This window comes from Sus scrofa, chromosome 9 (assembly GCF_054392235.1).
Source record: "Sus scrofa isolate SSC_HxYL_T2T_F1_AM1 chromosome 9, Sscrofa_HxYL_maternal_Yorkshire_Landrace_v2.0, whole genome shotgun sequence".
In the NCBI taxonomy this organism is placed as follows: domain Eukaryota; kingdom Metazoa; phylum Chordata; class Mammalia; order Artiodactyla; family Suidae; genus Sus; species Sus scrofa.
This window is the reverse complement of record NC_139391.1, coordinates 5,135,641-5,149,509: the sequence shown is the minus strand read 5'-3', so window position 1 is coordinate 5,149,509 and position 13,869 is coordinate 5,135,641. Positions and strand designations below refer to the sequence as shown.

Genomic DNA, 13,869 nt, shown 5'->3' with positions numbered 1-13,869 from the left:
GGATGGAACCCACAACCTAGTTGGATTAGTTTCTGCTGCGCCATGAAGGGAACTCCAGTCCTTATATTTTTCATAAGACTATATAGAGAAACTATCTGCTTATTACTTCTGGGAAGTTCATGGGCCAGGGGTCGAACCGGTGACATAGCAGCAATCCAGGCTGCTGCAGTCACAATGCTGGATCCCTAACTCACTGTGCCACAAGTGAACTACCATCTACCTATTCCTAAAAACTCACACTTTTTATTTAAAGAAGTTTCAATTCTAGTCTTAAGTTCTTTAACATGAATTTTTTTGACACTTAAATTTTCTATGTTCAATCCTTCTCATAAGAAAAAAATCTTGTGCTTTCCATGATTGTAATTCCCTCTCTCTCTTTTTCTCTTTCTATCTCGTCTCTCTCTCATATCTTTAAAGCCTTAGCTACATGCTTATTTAAACCTGAAGTGGTTTATTTTGTCCTCTTTAGCACAGTTTCTTACTATATTGTTAACTCACTTTAAAAATGTCATAGATAATCTTTGAATGTTTGGTGACTACAGTGAGTTTTTCTTTGTTGTTGTGATTTTCTTCTAAACTCTTCAAGGACCAGCTTTTGCAGGTTGGGTTCTTAGAAAACGCATTGTGAGATGGAGATCTGCATGTAGGAAACTTAACTGGATGTTGCGGTAGGCAGAAGAAGTGCCCTGAAGGTGTCCGTGTCCTCAGCTTGAGAGTTTGCGAGTATGTTAAGTATTATGGCCAAGAAGAATGAAGGTTGCATATGGAATTAATGTGGTTCATCAGTTGACCTTAAGATAGCAAGAGTATTCTGGGCTATCTAGGTGGGTCCACAGTAATCGCAAGAGGCCTTAAAAGTGGACAATGAAATCAGAAGAATTAGAATCAGAGAAGATGTGATGACAAAAGCGAGATCAGAGTAATCTTGTGTGAGAAGGATTCAACCTTTCTTTGCTGGACCTGGAAATGGAGGAAAAAACCATGAATTAAGAAATGTGGGCAACAGCCTATAGAAGCTGAAAAAGGCAAGAAAACACACTCTTCCCAATGTGTCTCCAGAGAGAAATGCAGACGTACTGACACCTGGATTTCAGCTCGTGAAAAATGCATCTGTTTTCCAATGGAACTGTAAGATAATAAATTTGTATTGCTTTAAGGCACTAAATTTCTGGTAATTTGAAACATTGGCATTAAAAAATGAACATAGCCTTGCTCTCAAGATCAAAATGTGGGTGAAGGTGTATGCAAAAGAAGGAGACAGTGATTGGTGATAAAGGGGCAAAAAAGGCATGAGCCAGACGTCTCTACAGGGAGCTCTTGAGCTGGCATAGCCCTGCACAGCGGTCCTGGATTGGGGTGAACTGAGCGAGCTTCTGTACCACTTCATCAGCTAGTCACACCGAGGACCGTCTTGGGAGAGAGATTTGATCTTAGACTAGGAGCGTTTCCTTAGGCAAGAGGAGAACCAAAGAGGGAGTCAACTCTCAGTCACAATCCCAACAGTGGGAAGAATGAGTATTTGAAATCTGCAAAGGGGACACAGCTGATAGATACACCATGGTACCTCCACAAAACCCAACGAGGGTGGGGTTTTGCTTAGTGGACACACTATTAGACAGCTCTGCCTAGTCTTTAAGAATCTGTTCTGTGTTCTTTCCTTCCTCTGGCTTGAAAACCTCAAGACACAAAAAACATTACCATCCTCCCTGACTTGGGAATGTAACTTCCCCTCGTGTTGGCAGGTACGTTCTAGGTCTTGTATTCCTGTCTATGAATGACTGTTTCTAGTGAAGTTTTACTTATGATTCACTTATCTGTAATATAAATTTTAAATTAAAATTTCAATAAAAATTTAAAAATTTTAATATACATTTTGATATATCTAGAACTTTTGGGGGAATGAAAATAGTTATATAGACTGCCATATTTTTTTTTTTTTGTCTTTTTGCCTTTTGAGGTCCTGCAGCATGTGGAGGTTCCCAGGCTAGGGGTCCAATCGGAGCTGTAGCCACCGGCCTATGCCAGAGCCACAGCAACGCGGGATCCAAGCCGCATCTGCAACCAACACCACAGCTCACGGCAATGCTGGATCTTTAACCCACTGAGGGAGGCCAGGGATCGGACCCGCAACCTCATGGCGCCTAGTCAAATTCGTTAACCACTGAGCCACGTCGGGAACTCCTATAGACTGCCATCTTGAGAACAGAAACTATCAAATTATTTTTTTAAAGCATGAGAAAACAATTTTTAGCATGTTCTACTTGATAATAGGTCTGAGTAAAATGATTTATTTAGTAAATATTTATTTTTAATTGTTTGTATTGTTAAAGTGTTGTATGGTCATTATTTAAACATTTTAAACTCCCTACATTAGAATGAGAGGCAATAATGTTATCTGTATTGCAGTGACCCCAAAACATTTTGCTAGTTCAAAACATGTTGTTTGGTATGACTGACTTCTATTATTGGAATTATATCACATACTGTTTTACATATTTTGATAGATACACTTATAAAGAAAAGTGTGTACATTATGTGTAGACTCTTAATACTGTTTTTCTTGGAAACAATACTTTTGAGTGGATATATGATTATGAATATTTAACTATTTTGTTTCTACAATCATTAAGAACAGTAATAGAATTTTTGTGCACAAAGCTCATCCTACGTTTTAAATACAGAACACAGTTATTCAAAATTTCCACTCATCTTCCTATCTTTATTTGGATCCACTTAACATTTGTCAGACTCCATTAGCCGGTAGTAGTCCTTCAGCATTTTCTATAGTACAGGTTGCCTAGCACTGAAATCTGTTGGATTTGGTTTATCTCAACCTATCTGTATAGATAATTCAAGAAGAAAGATAAAACCTGAATAGATATTTTCAATATAAATACATTGAACTGGTCATCAACTATTTCCCACAATGAAAATTCCAGGTCCGGATGGCGTCACTGGTGAGTTCTACTCTGTGTAGGCCTGGGTCTCTAAGGTTTTCTCTTCTGCAATTTTAAAAATATTAAAGTTTTACATTTATGTTATGACCCACATTGGCTTAAGCTTCCTGTATAATATTTAAGGTTTAAAGTTAATTTTTCTGCCTACGGATGCCACAGTGCTCCTGGAACATTTGTTGAAAGGCTATCCTTCTTCCATTGCTTTGCTTTTTCATCGTTGTCAATTATTTCAGCTTATTTATGTAGATCTACTTGTGAGTTATCTGCCCTGTTTCATCGATCTATGTATTTATCCTTCCACTAATAGCTTATTGTCTAATTCCTGCAGGTATGTAGTTAAGCTCAACATCAGGTAAACTGATTCCTCCTACTTTTTCACTTTGTCAAAATGTTTTAGTTGTATAAAGACCTGAATCTTTCTATACAAAATGTACAATAATCTTGTCAATATCTACAAAAACATCCCTGCTTATGTTTTGATAAAAATTAAAATATACTTCAGTTTGGGGAGAATTTATATCTTTACTATGTTGAAAATTCCATTTACTAACACAACCGCCTTATGTGGGAGATGACATATGGGGGAGTTCCTGTTGTGGCTCAGCAGTAACGAACCCTACTGATATCCATGGGGACGCTGATTTGATCCCTGGCCTTGCTCAGTGGGATAAGGATCTGCCATTGCTGCAAACTTTGGTGTAGGTCACAGACATGGCTTAGATCTGTCGCTGCTGTGGCATAGGCCAGCAGCTACAGTTCTGATTTGACCCCTGGCCTGGAACTTCCATGTGCATGCGTGCAGTCCTAAAAAGACAAAGGAAAAAAAAATGAAGACAACCTATGGGGCCCAAGAGCATGCTCCCCACTGGTCACCAGAGATGCTCCCCGCTGGTCACCAGAGATGCTCTCCACTGGCTACCAGAGCATGCTCCCCTCTAGCCACACCCCGTATGTGGGCGGTGCGCATGGGCATGTTTCTGTTGTGGGGGGGTTCAGTCAACAGGGCTAGCTCCCTAACTCTTTGGAGGTGCTGTCCTGGCTCGTGGGGGGTTGCATGCCTGCTGAGGTTGGGATAGACCCTCTGATTGATTGGCTCTCTGACCAGGCAGCACATGGGGGCTATGGGCAGGATGATATGTGGGGTAGGATCCCCACGCAGCTGGTAGTGTGGCCAGAGGCATGTGGCTGTTGGAGGCCTATGGGGAGACAGGGCAAGCCCCTGGCACTAACAGGCTAGAGCAACCATTCCAGAATGTTGCTTGCTGATGCCTTGGTCATTACCATAGGATGAGTTCCTAAGAATGGCTGCTGTGAACTCCTCTGTCCCAGGGCAGGCCCAGTTGCCTGGGACACAGAGAACATGAGATTTTGTGCATGCCTTTTAAGAGCAGAGTCGTCCTCTTTCCTATAGCCCTCTACTTCTCCCAAAGTTAAGCCCTTCTGATGTTCAAAGCCAGACTCTAGCGGCTCCTCGTCAGTGTAGAACTCCTGGGTTGGGAGCCCATTGTGGGGTTTAGGTCCCTCATTCCTTGGGGAGGACCCACTGAGGATGTGATACTCCTCCTGTTTGTCATCTCCTCCCCTCCTACTCATCTTACGGTGGCTCTTTTTTTTTTTTTAATCTTTAGTTTTGGAAAATACTTTCTGCTCATCTTCAGGTCATTCTTATAAATAGCAGCTCTGCAAGAAGTTGTAATTTTGGTATGCCCATGGGAGAAGGTGAGCTCAGAGTCTTCCCACTTTGCCATTTCAGCCACACCTTCTGTTTCAAGAGAATTTTAATAGATTTTTATTCCTGCTGCAAAATCTCTGTCAGATAAATCTAATATTTGAGTAGTAGCATCTATCTGTACATAAGTAATACAACTTGGAAGAATACAAACCATCATAGAGATTCAACCTCAGTAATATACTTTACTGAATAAGGATTAAGAAAAATGAGGTCTAAGTCAGCACAAGATAAATGAGAAGAATCAAAGTACACTTGGTAATGAGATAGTCGCACGTTACTGAGTTCACAAGAATACAAATATGCATAGTGGATACCACACACACACACAGACATTGATATACGTGTGTACGTGTGTGTGTGTGATCTCCCAGAAAATGTAATATTCAATACATGCATTCAAAAATATATTGAATATACATATTTGAATATAATGCATACATATACATGTGTATATACATTTAACATACACATGTAAGTATTTGATATGTATGAACTCTTAAATTTCCAGAGATTCAACTTTAAGGTTTGTGTGATATAAATGGAAAGACAAGAACCAAAAGAAGGATTTAACTTCATGCCTTGTAGTCTATGCTTTATATCTTACTTACACTGATGATGCTTCTTCTTAAGTATTATCAAAGATGTCAGCTTAAGGATGCAGCAAAGAGAGATAATAATTATTCCATTCGAAATTATTCTAGTGAGAATAAGAAATATGTATACATTTGACTACAAACTAAGGAGAAATGTTTAATGTAAATGAGAAGATTTAGACCAATGTCATAGACTTAGCAGCATGAAAGATTTCCTAGCATGATTTACACAGGTCAAAGGTTTATGAAGATGGTGCAGTGAGCACAACTTCATTTTAAGAAACCACTTAAAATGTGGAAGGTATTGTACGAAAAGGCTGGCATTCACCACTTAACCTACCCTTCAAAATACCCTATGCTGCTGGCACTATGATCGTCTCTACTTTTCCAGTTGAAAAACCGAGACAGAAATAATCAGTAAGTCACTCGTGGTAATAGAGCCAGGACATGGGGAATCCAGCATCGGAACTCAGTCAGACTAATTCTGGGGTGGCCTATTTTTACCACTGAATCCCTCTGACCTCTGTAATATAGATATGGGTAACTGTCAAAGGGTTAGACTAGGAGGAAAAATCATAAACAGAGGAAAGTGGGACCAACCACTCATGCACTGGAATCTCTACAATTAAGCATCGGATGAACCTAAAATCTCTGGTCAGGGAAGGGGGATGGGGTAGCGGAGGCTACAAAGAGGGTCTCCTATGTTAGGTTATTATGTCTGAACTTAGGCTACGGATCAAGGATTATTTTATCTAGGAAACAGCAACTCATGAATTGACTGCAAAATCTTACCTGCGGGGTAATAAAAATGTTTCCCTCTATGCCATATGTAAATAATATTTGTGGTTTTGCTCCACATTTATAATTTTCTCTATACAAATTCTATCCAGGGTAATAAAAATGTTTCCCTCTATGCCATATGTAAATAATATTTGTGTTTTTGCTCCACATTTATAATTTTCTCTATACAAATTCTACCCACAGTATTTTCTCTTCAGCTCCTGTTTTTCTAAATCAGTCTAAGAGTTCTGCAGGCAATCTCAGAGGCTTTAATCCCATGGCACCGTTTATAACAGAAAACTGAATTAACTCATTTTTTTTCCCAAGGCTCTAAGTGGCTAGAACCTTAATATAAAACTACTCTCTTTGGACTGTATAAAAAAACAGATGTAGAACTTTACTGCTTGAAATTTCTTTTGCATCTCTATACTCCAGTGGAAGAATGAAGCATCACATGTGAATTTTCTCTTGACTTAGGTATGTGCTGTAGTCAAATGAAACAGACACGATCAGAGGTGGCTGAGAACTACTACCTTGATATGATCTGCGTGACGCAGTCGTCCAATTTCCAAATTGAATGGTGGGGGAAAGCCTTACAAGCTTTCAATGGAGATGGGTTATCTAAAGATATATAGAAGATTCAGGGCATTTGAAATTTATTTACAAAATGGTTATATAGTTGGTTAATAAAGCAGAATTTCTATTTCAGCTACAGGTTATAGGGATGGAATGCTTAATGGAAGCATGGGGAAACTCAAAGGTGAGCAGTGGCATGTTACTGAGAGTTTATTTCCAGAGATGAACCCAAGGAAGGCATCGCAATGTCTAGAAAGCTTGCTCTTGGCCAGTACCCTGCCAGCGCCCAAGGGCAATTACTTGGAGGTTTCAGTTTTTAAAAAACACAAATAAAGGCATAATTGCAAAATATAGCTCCCTCTCTCTCTATCTCTCTCTGTCTCTCTCACACACACACTCCCCAACTTCAGAATGTATATAACATGTATTTTATTTTTTCAACCTGATATATCTCCTACGGAAATATGGACTCATTCATATTTTATCCAAAGATAAAAACAGACATCCAAGCTACTTTATCTGACCTTGAACCAGTCTGCTTCAAGTTGATACCCAGAGAAAGTGCCTTACTTCATTGTTTGAGTTTATGAATCTGGCCCCTGACTGCTTCTCCATCATGTAGAAGGCATTGCCAAAACACTCTTCTTTAGACAAGTGCAGAAAGTACCTCTCTCTCCCATTAGACTTTGTTACTCCAGACAGTTTTGTGATGCTCAAAATCGCCATCCCCAGCTCCATGATGACTCGAAGGCTTCTAGGTTTCCCTCTACCCACATGTCCAGTGTCTTAATCAGGCAGAAGTGAACCTAGTGCATGCGAGGTCTGCAGCAGCAGTGAAATTAGAAGCTCTTCTCGGAGGAACTGGTGTAGAGTGGAGAGTGAACGAAGAAGGTTTCGAGTACCCTGGAAACCACCACAGTCACAGCATTCTAAAATGAGCCACTGTGAAATTCCATTTCCTGTATGTCTGGAAAATACAGACATCAGGGAAAATTCACAGGGGTCTATTACTATCTTTGTATATTACCGTCCTTTCTGGATTCTTTCAAGTACAGCGGTGTAAGACCAGCCTGTGTCTGCTCTTGGGCAGGCATCCCAGAATGTTATGTAGTTTTGTTTGCGATAATGTGTATCTCAGATATTGTATTGATGTCTTTTTGACAGGAGATTAGGTTTGATCTTGGTATTTTCTCTAAGTCAATAAATGATGAATGCATCATTAGTGAATTTCTGCACTGTCTAAGTATGGAAATGTCTTGTACATTTTTGCCTGTGGCTTTATTTTCTCATCTGCCTGTCTTCTTTTGAGTTATGTCCGCATTTCCATACACGTATCCTTGATGTTTCAAGTGTCCCTCTTCAGACAGGGATTTCACAAAAGGTGTGGGGGTTACTAAATCACTCTATACTTAATGCTATGTTCTGTGTCTTATAATTCTGCCTCGGGCTTGCTGATAAACCTTACATGTTAAAAAACAGAATTAAATCTGTATAAGTATTATGTTCTTTGAGACTGGACCATATGAAGGACTATGCCTCAATTTAGAATTCTTAAAAAAATTTCATAGGTCCTTACAAACAGCAAACTTCTTCATTTTCACTACATATTGAAACACTAAGCTAGACACTTTCATAACCATTTCTTATTGACATATTTTTTTATTCCTTCTAGGAGCAACAGCTTCTCTTGCTCTGTTATTTGGAAGGATGTTTTATCACAACAGGAGCGTTTTTCACCCAAGCACGTTTTTCCTCATTGGAATCCCAGGTCTGGAAGAGGGCCATGCCTGGATCTCCCTGCCTTTCTGCTCCGTCTACCTCGTGGCTTTACTGGGCAACGCCACAATTCTGCTGGTCATCAAGACGCAGCAGGCCCTCCGGGAACCCATGTTCTGCTTTCTGGCCATCCTTTCAACAACTGACTTGGCCCTCTCGACAACCTCTGTGCCCCGCATGCTGGCTATCTTCTGGCTGGACGCGCATGAGATTCACTTTGGAGCTTGTGTGGCCCAGATGTTCCTGATCCACGCTTTCACTGGCATGGAGGCCGAGGTCCTACTGGCCATGGCCTTCGACCGTTACGTGGCCATCTGTGCTCCACTCTACTACACCACCATCCTGACACCCCGAGCTCTGGGGGGCATCAGTTTGTGCATTGTACTCCGTCCAGTTCTGCTTACACTTCCCATGATCTATCTCATCTACCGCCTACCATTTTGTCAGGCTCACGTAATACCTCATTCCTACTGCGAGCACATGGGCATCGCCAAACTGTCCTGTGGAAACATCCGTATCAACGGTATCTACGGGCTCTTTGTGGTCGCTCTCTTTCTCCTGAACCTAGTCCTTGTCGGCATCTCCTATGTGCACATTCTCCGTGCGGTCTTCCGCCTTCCCTCCCAAGAAGCACGGCTGAAGGCCCTAAGCACGTGCGGTTCTCATGTTGGGGTCATCTGTGTTTTCTATATCCCCTCGGTCTTCTCTTTCCTTACGCACCGATTTGGACACAACGTCCCACGCTATGTGCACATTCTGGTTGCCAACCTCTATTTGGTGGTCCCACCCTCCCTCAACCCCATCATTTACGGGGTGCGGACCAAACAGATACGAGAGCCAGTGCTCCGTGTCTTTGTTAAAAGGTAAGGACTTGGCTTGTAATGGTTCTAGCCCCAGCAATCAGACAAACGAAGGAAATAAAAGGCACCCAATAGCAATAGAAGAGGTAAAACTGTCACTGTGTGCAGATGACATGATACTCTATATAGAAAACCCTAAGGACACAACCCAAAAACTACTTTAACTGATCAACAAATTCAGCAACATAGCAGGATATAAGATTAACATTCAGAAATCAGTCGCATTTCTGTACACTAACAATGAAATATTAGAAAAGGAATGCGAAAACACAATACCTTTTAAAATTGCACCCCCAAAAATCAAATACCTGGGAATACACCTGACCAAGGAGGTGAAAGACTTATATTCTGAGAACTATAAAACATTAATCAAGAAAATTAAAGAAGATGTAAAGAAATGGAAAGATATTCCATGTTCGTGGATTGGAAAAATCAATATTGTAAAAATGGCCATACTACCCAAAGCAATCTACAGATTCAATGCAATCCCTATCAAATGACCCATGACATTTTTCACAGAACTGAAACGAACAATCCAAAAATTTATATGGAACCACAAAAGACCCAGCAGTGCCAAAGCAATCCTGAGGAACAAAAACCAAGCAGTAGGCATACCTCTTCCAGACTTCAAGCAATATTACAAAGCCACAGTCATCAAGACAGTGTGATACTGGTACCAAAACAAACATAAAGACCAATGGAACAGAACAGAGAACCCAGAAATAAACCCTGACACCTATGGTCAATTAATCTTTGACAAAGGAGGCAAGAACATTAAATGGGAAAAAGACAGTCTTTTCAGCAAATATTGCTGGGAAACCTGGACAGCTGCATGCAAGTCAATGAAACTAGAACACACCCTCACTCCATGCATGAAAATAAATTCAAAATGGCTGAAAGACTTAAATATAAGACAAGATACCATCAAACTCCTAGAAGAGAACATAGGCAAAACATTCTCTGATATCAACCTTACAAATATTTTCTAAGATCAGTCTCCCAAAGCAACAAAAATAAAAGCAAATATCAACCAATGGGACCTAATCAACTTAACACAGCAAAGGAAACCAAAAAGAAAACAAAAACACAACTTACAGAATGGGAGAAAATAGTGTCAAATGATGCAACAGACAAGGGCTTAATCTCTAGAATATATAAGCAACTTGTACAACTCAACAGCAAAAAAGCCAACAACCCAATGGAAAAATGGGCAAAAGACCTAAATAGACATTTCTCCAAAGAAGATGTACAAATGGCCAAAAAGCACAGGAAAAAAATGCTCAGCATCTTGATTATTAGAGAAATGCAAATCAAAACTGCAATGAGGTACTACCTCACACCCGTCAGAATGGCCATCATTAATAAGTCCACAAATAATGAACGCTGGAGGAGATGTGGAGAAAAGGGAACCCTCGTGCACTGTTGGTAGGAATGTGAGCTGGTACAACCACTATGGAGAACAGTATGGAGATACCTTAGAAAACTTTACATAGAACTACCATATGACCCAGCACTCCCACTACTGGGCATGTATCTGGACAAAACTTTCCTTGGAAAAGACACATGCACCCGCATGTTAGTTGGAGCCCTATTCACAATAGCCAGGACATGGAAACAACCCAAATGTCCACTGACAGATGACTGGATTAGGAAGATGTGGTATTTACATGCAATGAAACACTACTCAGCTCTAAAAAAGAACAAAATAATGCCAGTTTTGCAGCAACATGGATGGAACTAGAGAGTCTCATACCAAGTGAAGTAAGTTAGAAATAGAAAGACAAATACAATATGATTTCACTTATATCTGGAATCTAATATAGGGCACAAATGAAGCTTTTCACAGAAAAGAAAATAATGGACATGGAGAACAGACTTGTGGTTGCAAAGAGAGAGGTGGAGGGAGTGGGAGGGACTGGGGATTTGGGGTTAACAGATGCACACTACAGCCTTTGGAATGGATAAGCAGTGGGATCCTGCTGTATAGCACTGGGAACTATATTTAGTCACTTATGAAGCATGATAATGTGAGAAAAAAGAATGTGTACATGTATCTGTGACTGGGTCACCTTGCTGTACAGTATCAAATTGATAGAACACTGTAAAAAAGCTATAATAAAAAAATCAAAAATAAAAAATAATTGAAAACATTTAGAAAATAAAATTTCAAAAATGGAGCTTATTTAAAAAGTAAAATGGAACATCACAGGATTTGAAATTTTCAGGGTTTTTTTGATGATGAACACATAATTTGGTCAACAGTATCTTAGAGTAACTAACAGAGCTGCATAACACTAGCAACTGCAAATCATTTTAAATCAGAGATCACTAGGCTGTCAAAGAATTGCAGACCAAAAGTAAAAGAGAAAACAGAATCTAAAAAAGATGGTTTGGCTTTTGTGGTCTCTTTTTCTTTAAAAGCTTACATTGGCCCTTGCATAAGGCAACTAAGATCAGTCTGATTTTCCTTACATTGCTTTGCCAGTTGGGCAATATTTTATTGGAGTTTGGTTTTTAGAGCATGTAAACATGGACTTAGTCAATGCCAAATAGTGGTTTCCACTTCTTAATGAACTTTTCACGTGTAATAAAGCTAAAAAAAAAAAAAAAAGGAAGTACATTCAAAAGTATGAAATGGCAGTTGGATTTGTTGAGAAAATGAGAAATAAAGGTAGCCAGTATACTTCAACGACTTTAATCTATTTTTATTATTTGAGCTGGACAGTGATTTCCCAGCTTTAAAAAAAGTTTATCTATTATGTTTAAAATATTTTTATAGTAAGTGTTCTCAGGAGTTTGGAGTTAGTAGACGCAAACCATTATTACATTTAGATTGGATAAACAGCAAGGTCTTACAGCACAGGGAACTGTGTCCAATCTCCTGGGATAGACCAAGATGAAAAGAATATTTTTAAAAAGAAATTATATATGTTTATTTTGTATTAGGTATATATAACCGAGTCTCTTTGCTGTATAGCAGAAATTGGCACAACATGGTAAATCAACTATACTCCAATAAAATTTTTTTTAAAGAATTATCAAATACAAACATTTTAGAGAGGCCTGAAGTTCTTTATAATAAGTATCATACTCAAGATTATGAAGGCTCTGATAAGAAGTATAAGGATGAACTTTCAGAGTTCCCATTGTGGCAAAGTGGGCTAAGAATCAGATGCAGTGGCTTGGGTTGCTGTGGAGGTGTGGGTGTCCCACAGAAGAATGAACTTCCTGGTAAATGGAGAAGGCAACCCAGAATTACTTGGTGGCACCTTAAATTGCATTTGGGAACTCAAGTCTATTTTGAGTCCATGATGAAACATGAGGGAATTTATTTGAAATAAAATAAATGGGCATAATCCACAAAGCTAGTGGACTTTTCTATTTATTATTAAATTTAATATTAATACATACTATTAATACTAAAGTGTAAAAGACATGCTGTTAGCCAAACAACATGTTAAATGTTACATAGACCACATATAGTAAATACCTCTTTATCCCCCATTTCTATGCAATGATATTAGATTTTAATGAAACTAATGATTCTGCTTAACGTCACATAACTGGTAAATGGGTGGCCTTGCACGGGGACACAGCCAGTTAGAATCCGTGGTGCGTGGGCTCAATCACATTAACATAGTGTCTTTGAGGGGTTGCGTCCTCATGATTTGCAGTGTTCTGTCTTTCAGGCAAGGTGCAGAGCTGGTTCATCCCATGGGCTCAGATGCGCATCACTGCTTCTGATACAGGTATCCTTAACCCTAGAGGAGGGCACAAATCTTGGGTAGATTCTTCTACTTAGCATAGGACCTGGCTCACAAACAGGGCCTCTGGGCCTTCCCGTCTTTAACCAGTATGATTCAGGGTTGCATTTGGAGGCTCTCCTTTGGAAAGAATCCTATAAAGGATAAAAACCCCATTCCCAACTGGGTATACATGAAAAGGTAGAGACCAACGCAGGCTCAGAATCACTTCTGGTGCCCAGGTGGGTGAGTATATCACAGCTTTCTCCAGCCCACAGACAGAATGACACACAGAGGGGAAAGAAAGAGAGAAGACAGCAGTGTCACAAAGTTGAGGTGAAGAGAGGGGCTGAAATGGGGTTCATGAGATGAGGTTCCATATCAAGTGAGCGAAAAAGTCACTTGCTAATCCCTGTTCATATTTTCATCTTTTCCATCATTATAAGGTCAGGTGTTTCAGCCTCATAAGATTTCTTCATTGTTTCGTGTCGTAGTGAAGTAAAACAAAGAAGAAATCCTGGCTGTGTCTTCCACTAGGAAGGCTAAGACGGCTGTAACTAAAAGATATATAAAAAGAAAAAAGAAAGAGTAGAAGTAACCTGGTGCATTTCTGAGTGTTGCTGTGTGCTATGCAGATGAAGCACCAACCCCATACATACTCAAAAAAACACTGTTCCGTATAAACAATTGACAGCATGTAGGGACACTGGAGGGGGTACTGTTATGTCTCCAGAAGTCACAAGGTTTTGTTCATATATTTCCCTGTGGAATACTGGCTCGTGACACTTGTCTCTTAGGGTCCAGAATTTTCAGTTTCTAGTTCCTTGGAGGGGCATGTATCGGAAAGACTAA

General features: G+C 39.8%; 2 protein-coding genes across 2 annotated transcripts in view; one reads left to right on the top strand and one right to left on the bottom strand.

The window, feature by feature from the left end:
- The window catches only part of LOC100737856 (olfactory receptor 51G1), a 204,716-nt gene that overhangs the window by 74,047 nt on the left and 116,800 nt on the right, over nt 1-13,869 (bottom strand). The gene's annotated exons all lie outside the window — the stretch shown is intronic.
- Nucleotides 8,346-9,281, top strand: LOC100737670 (olfactory receptor 52J3). Its single transcript, XM_013989494.3, has one exon. The coding sequence runs from the start codon at nt 8,346-8,348 to the stop codon at nt 9,279-9,281; it is 936 nt and encodes a 311-aa protein (XP_013844948.3).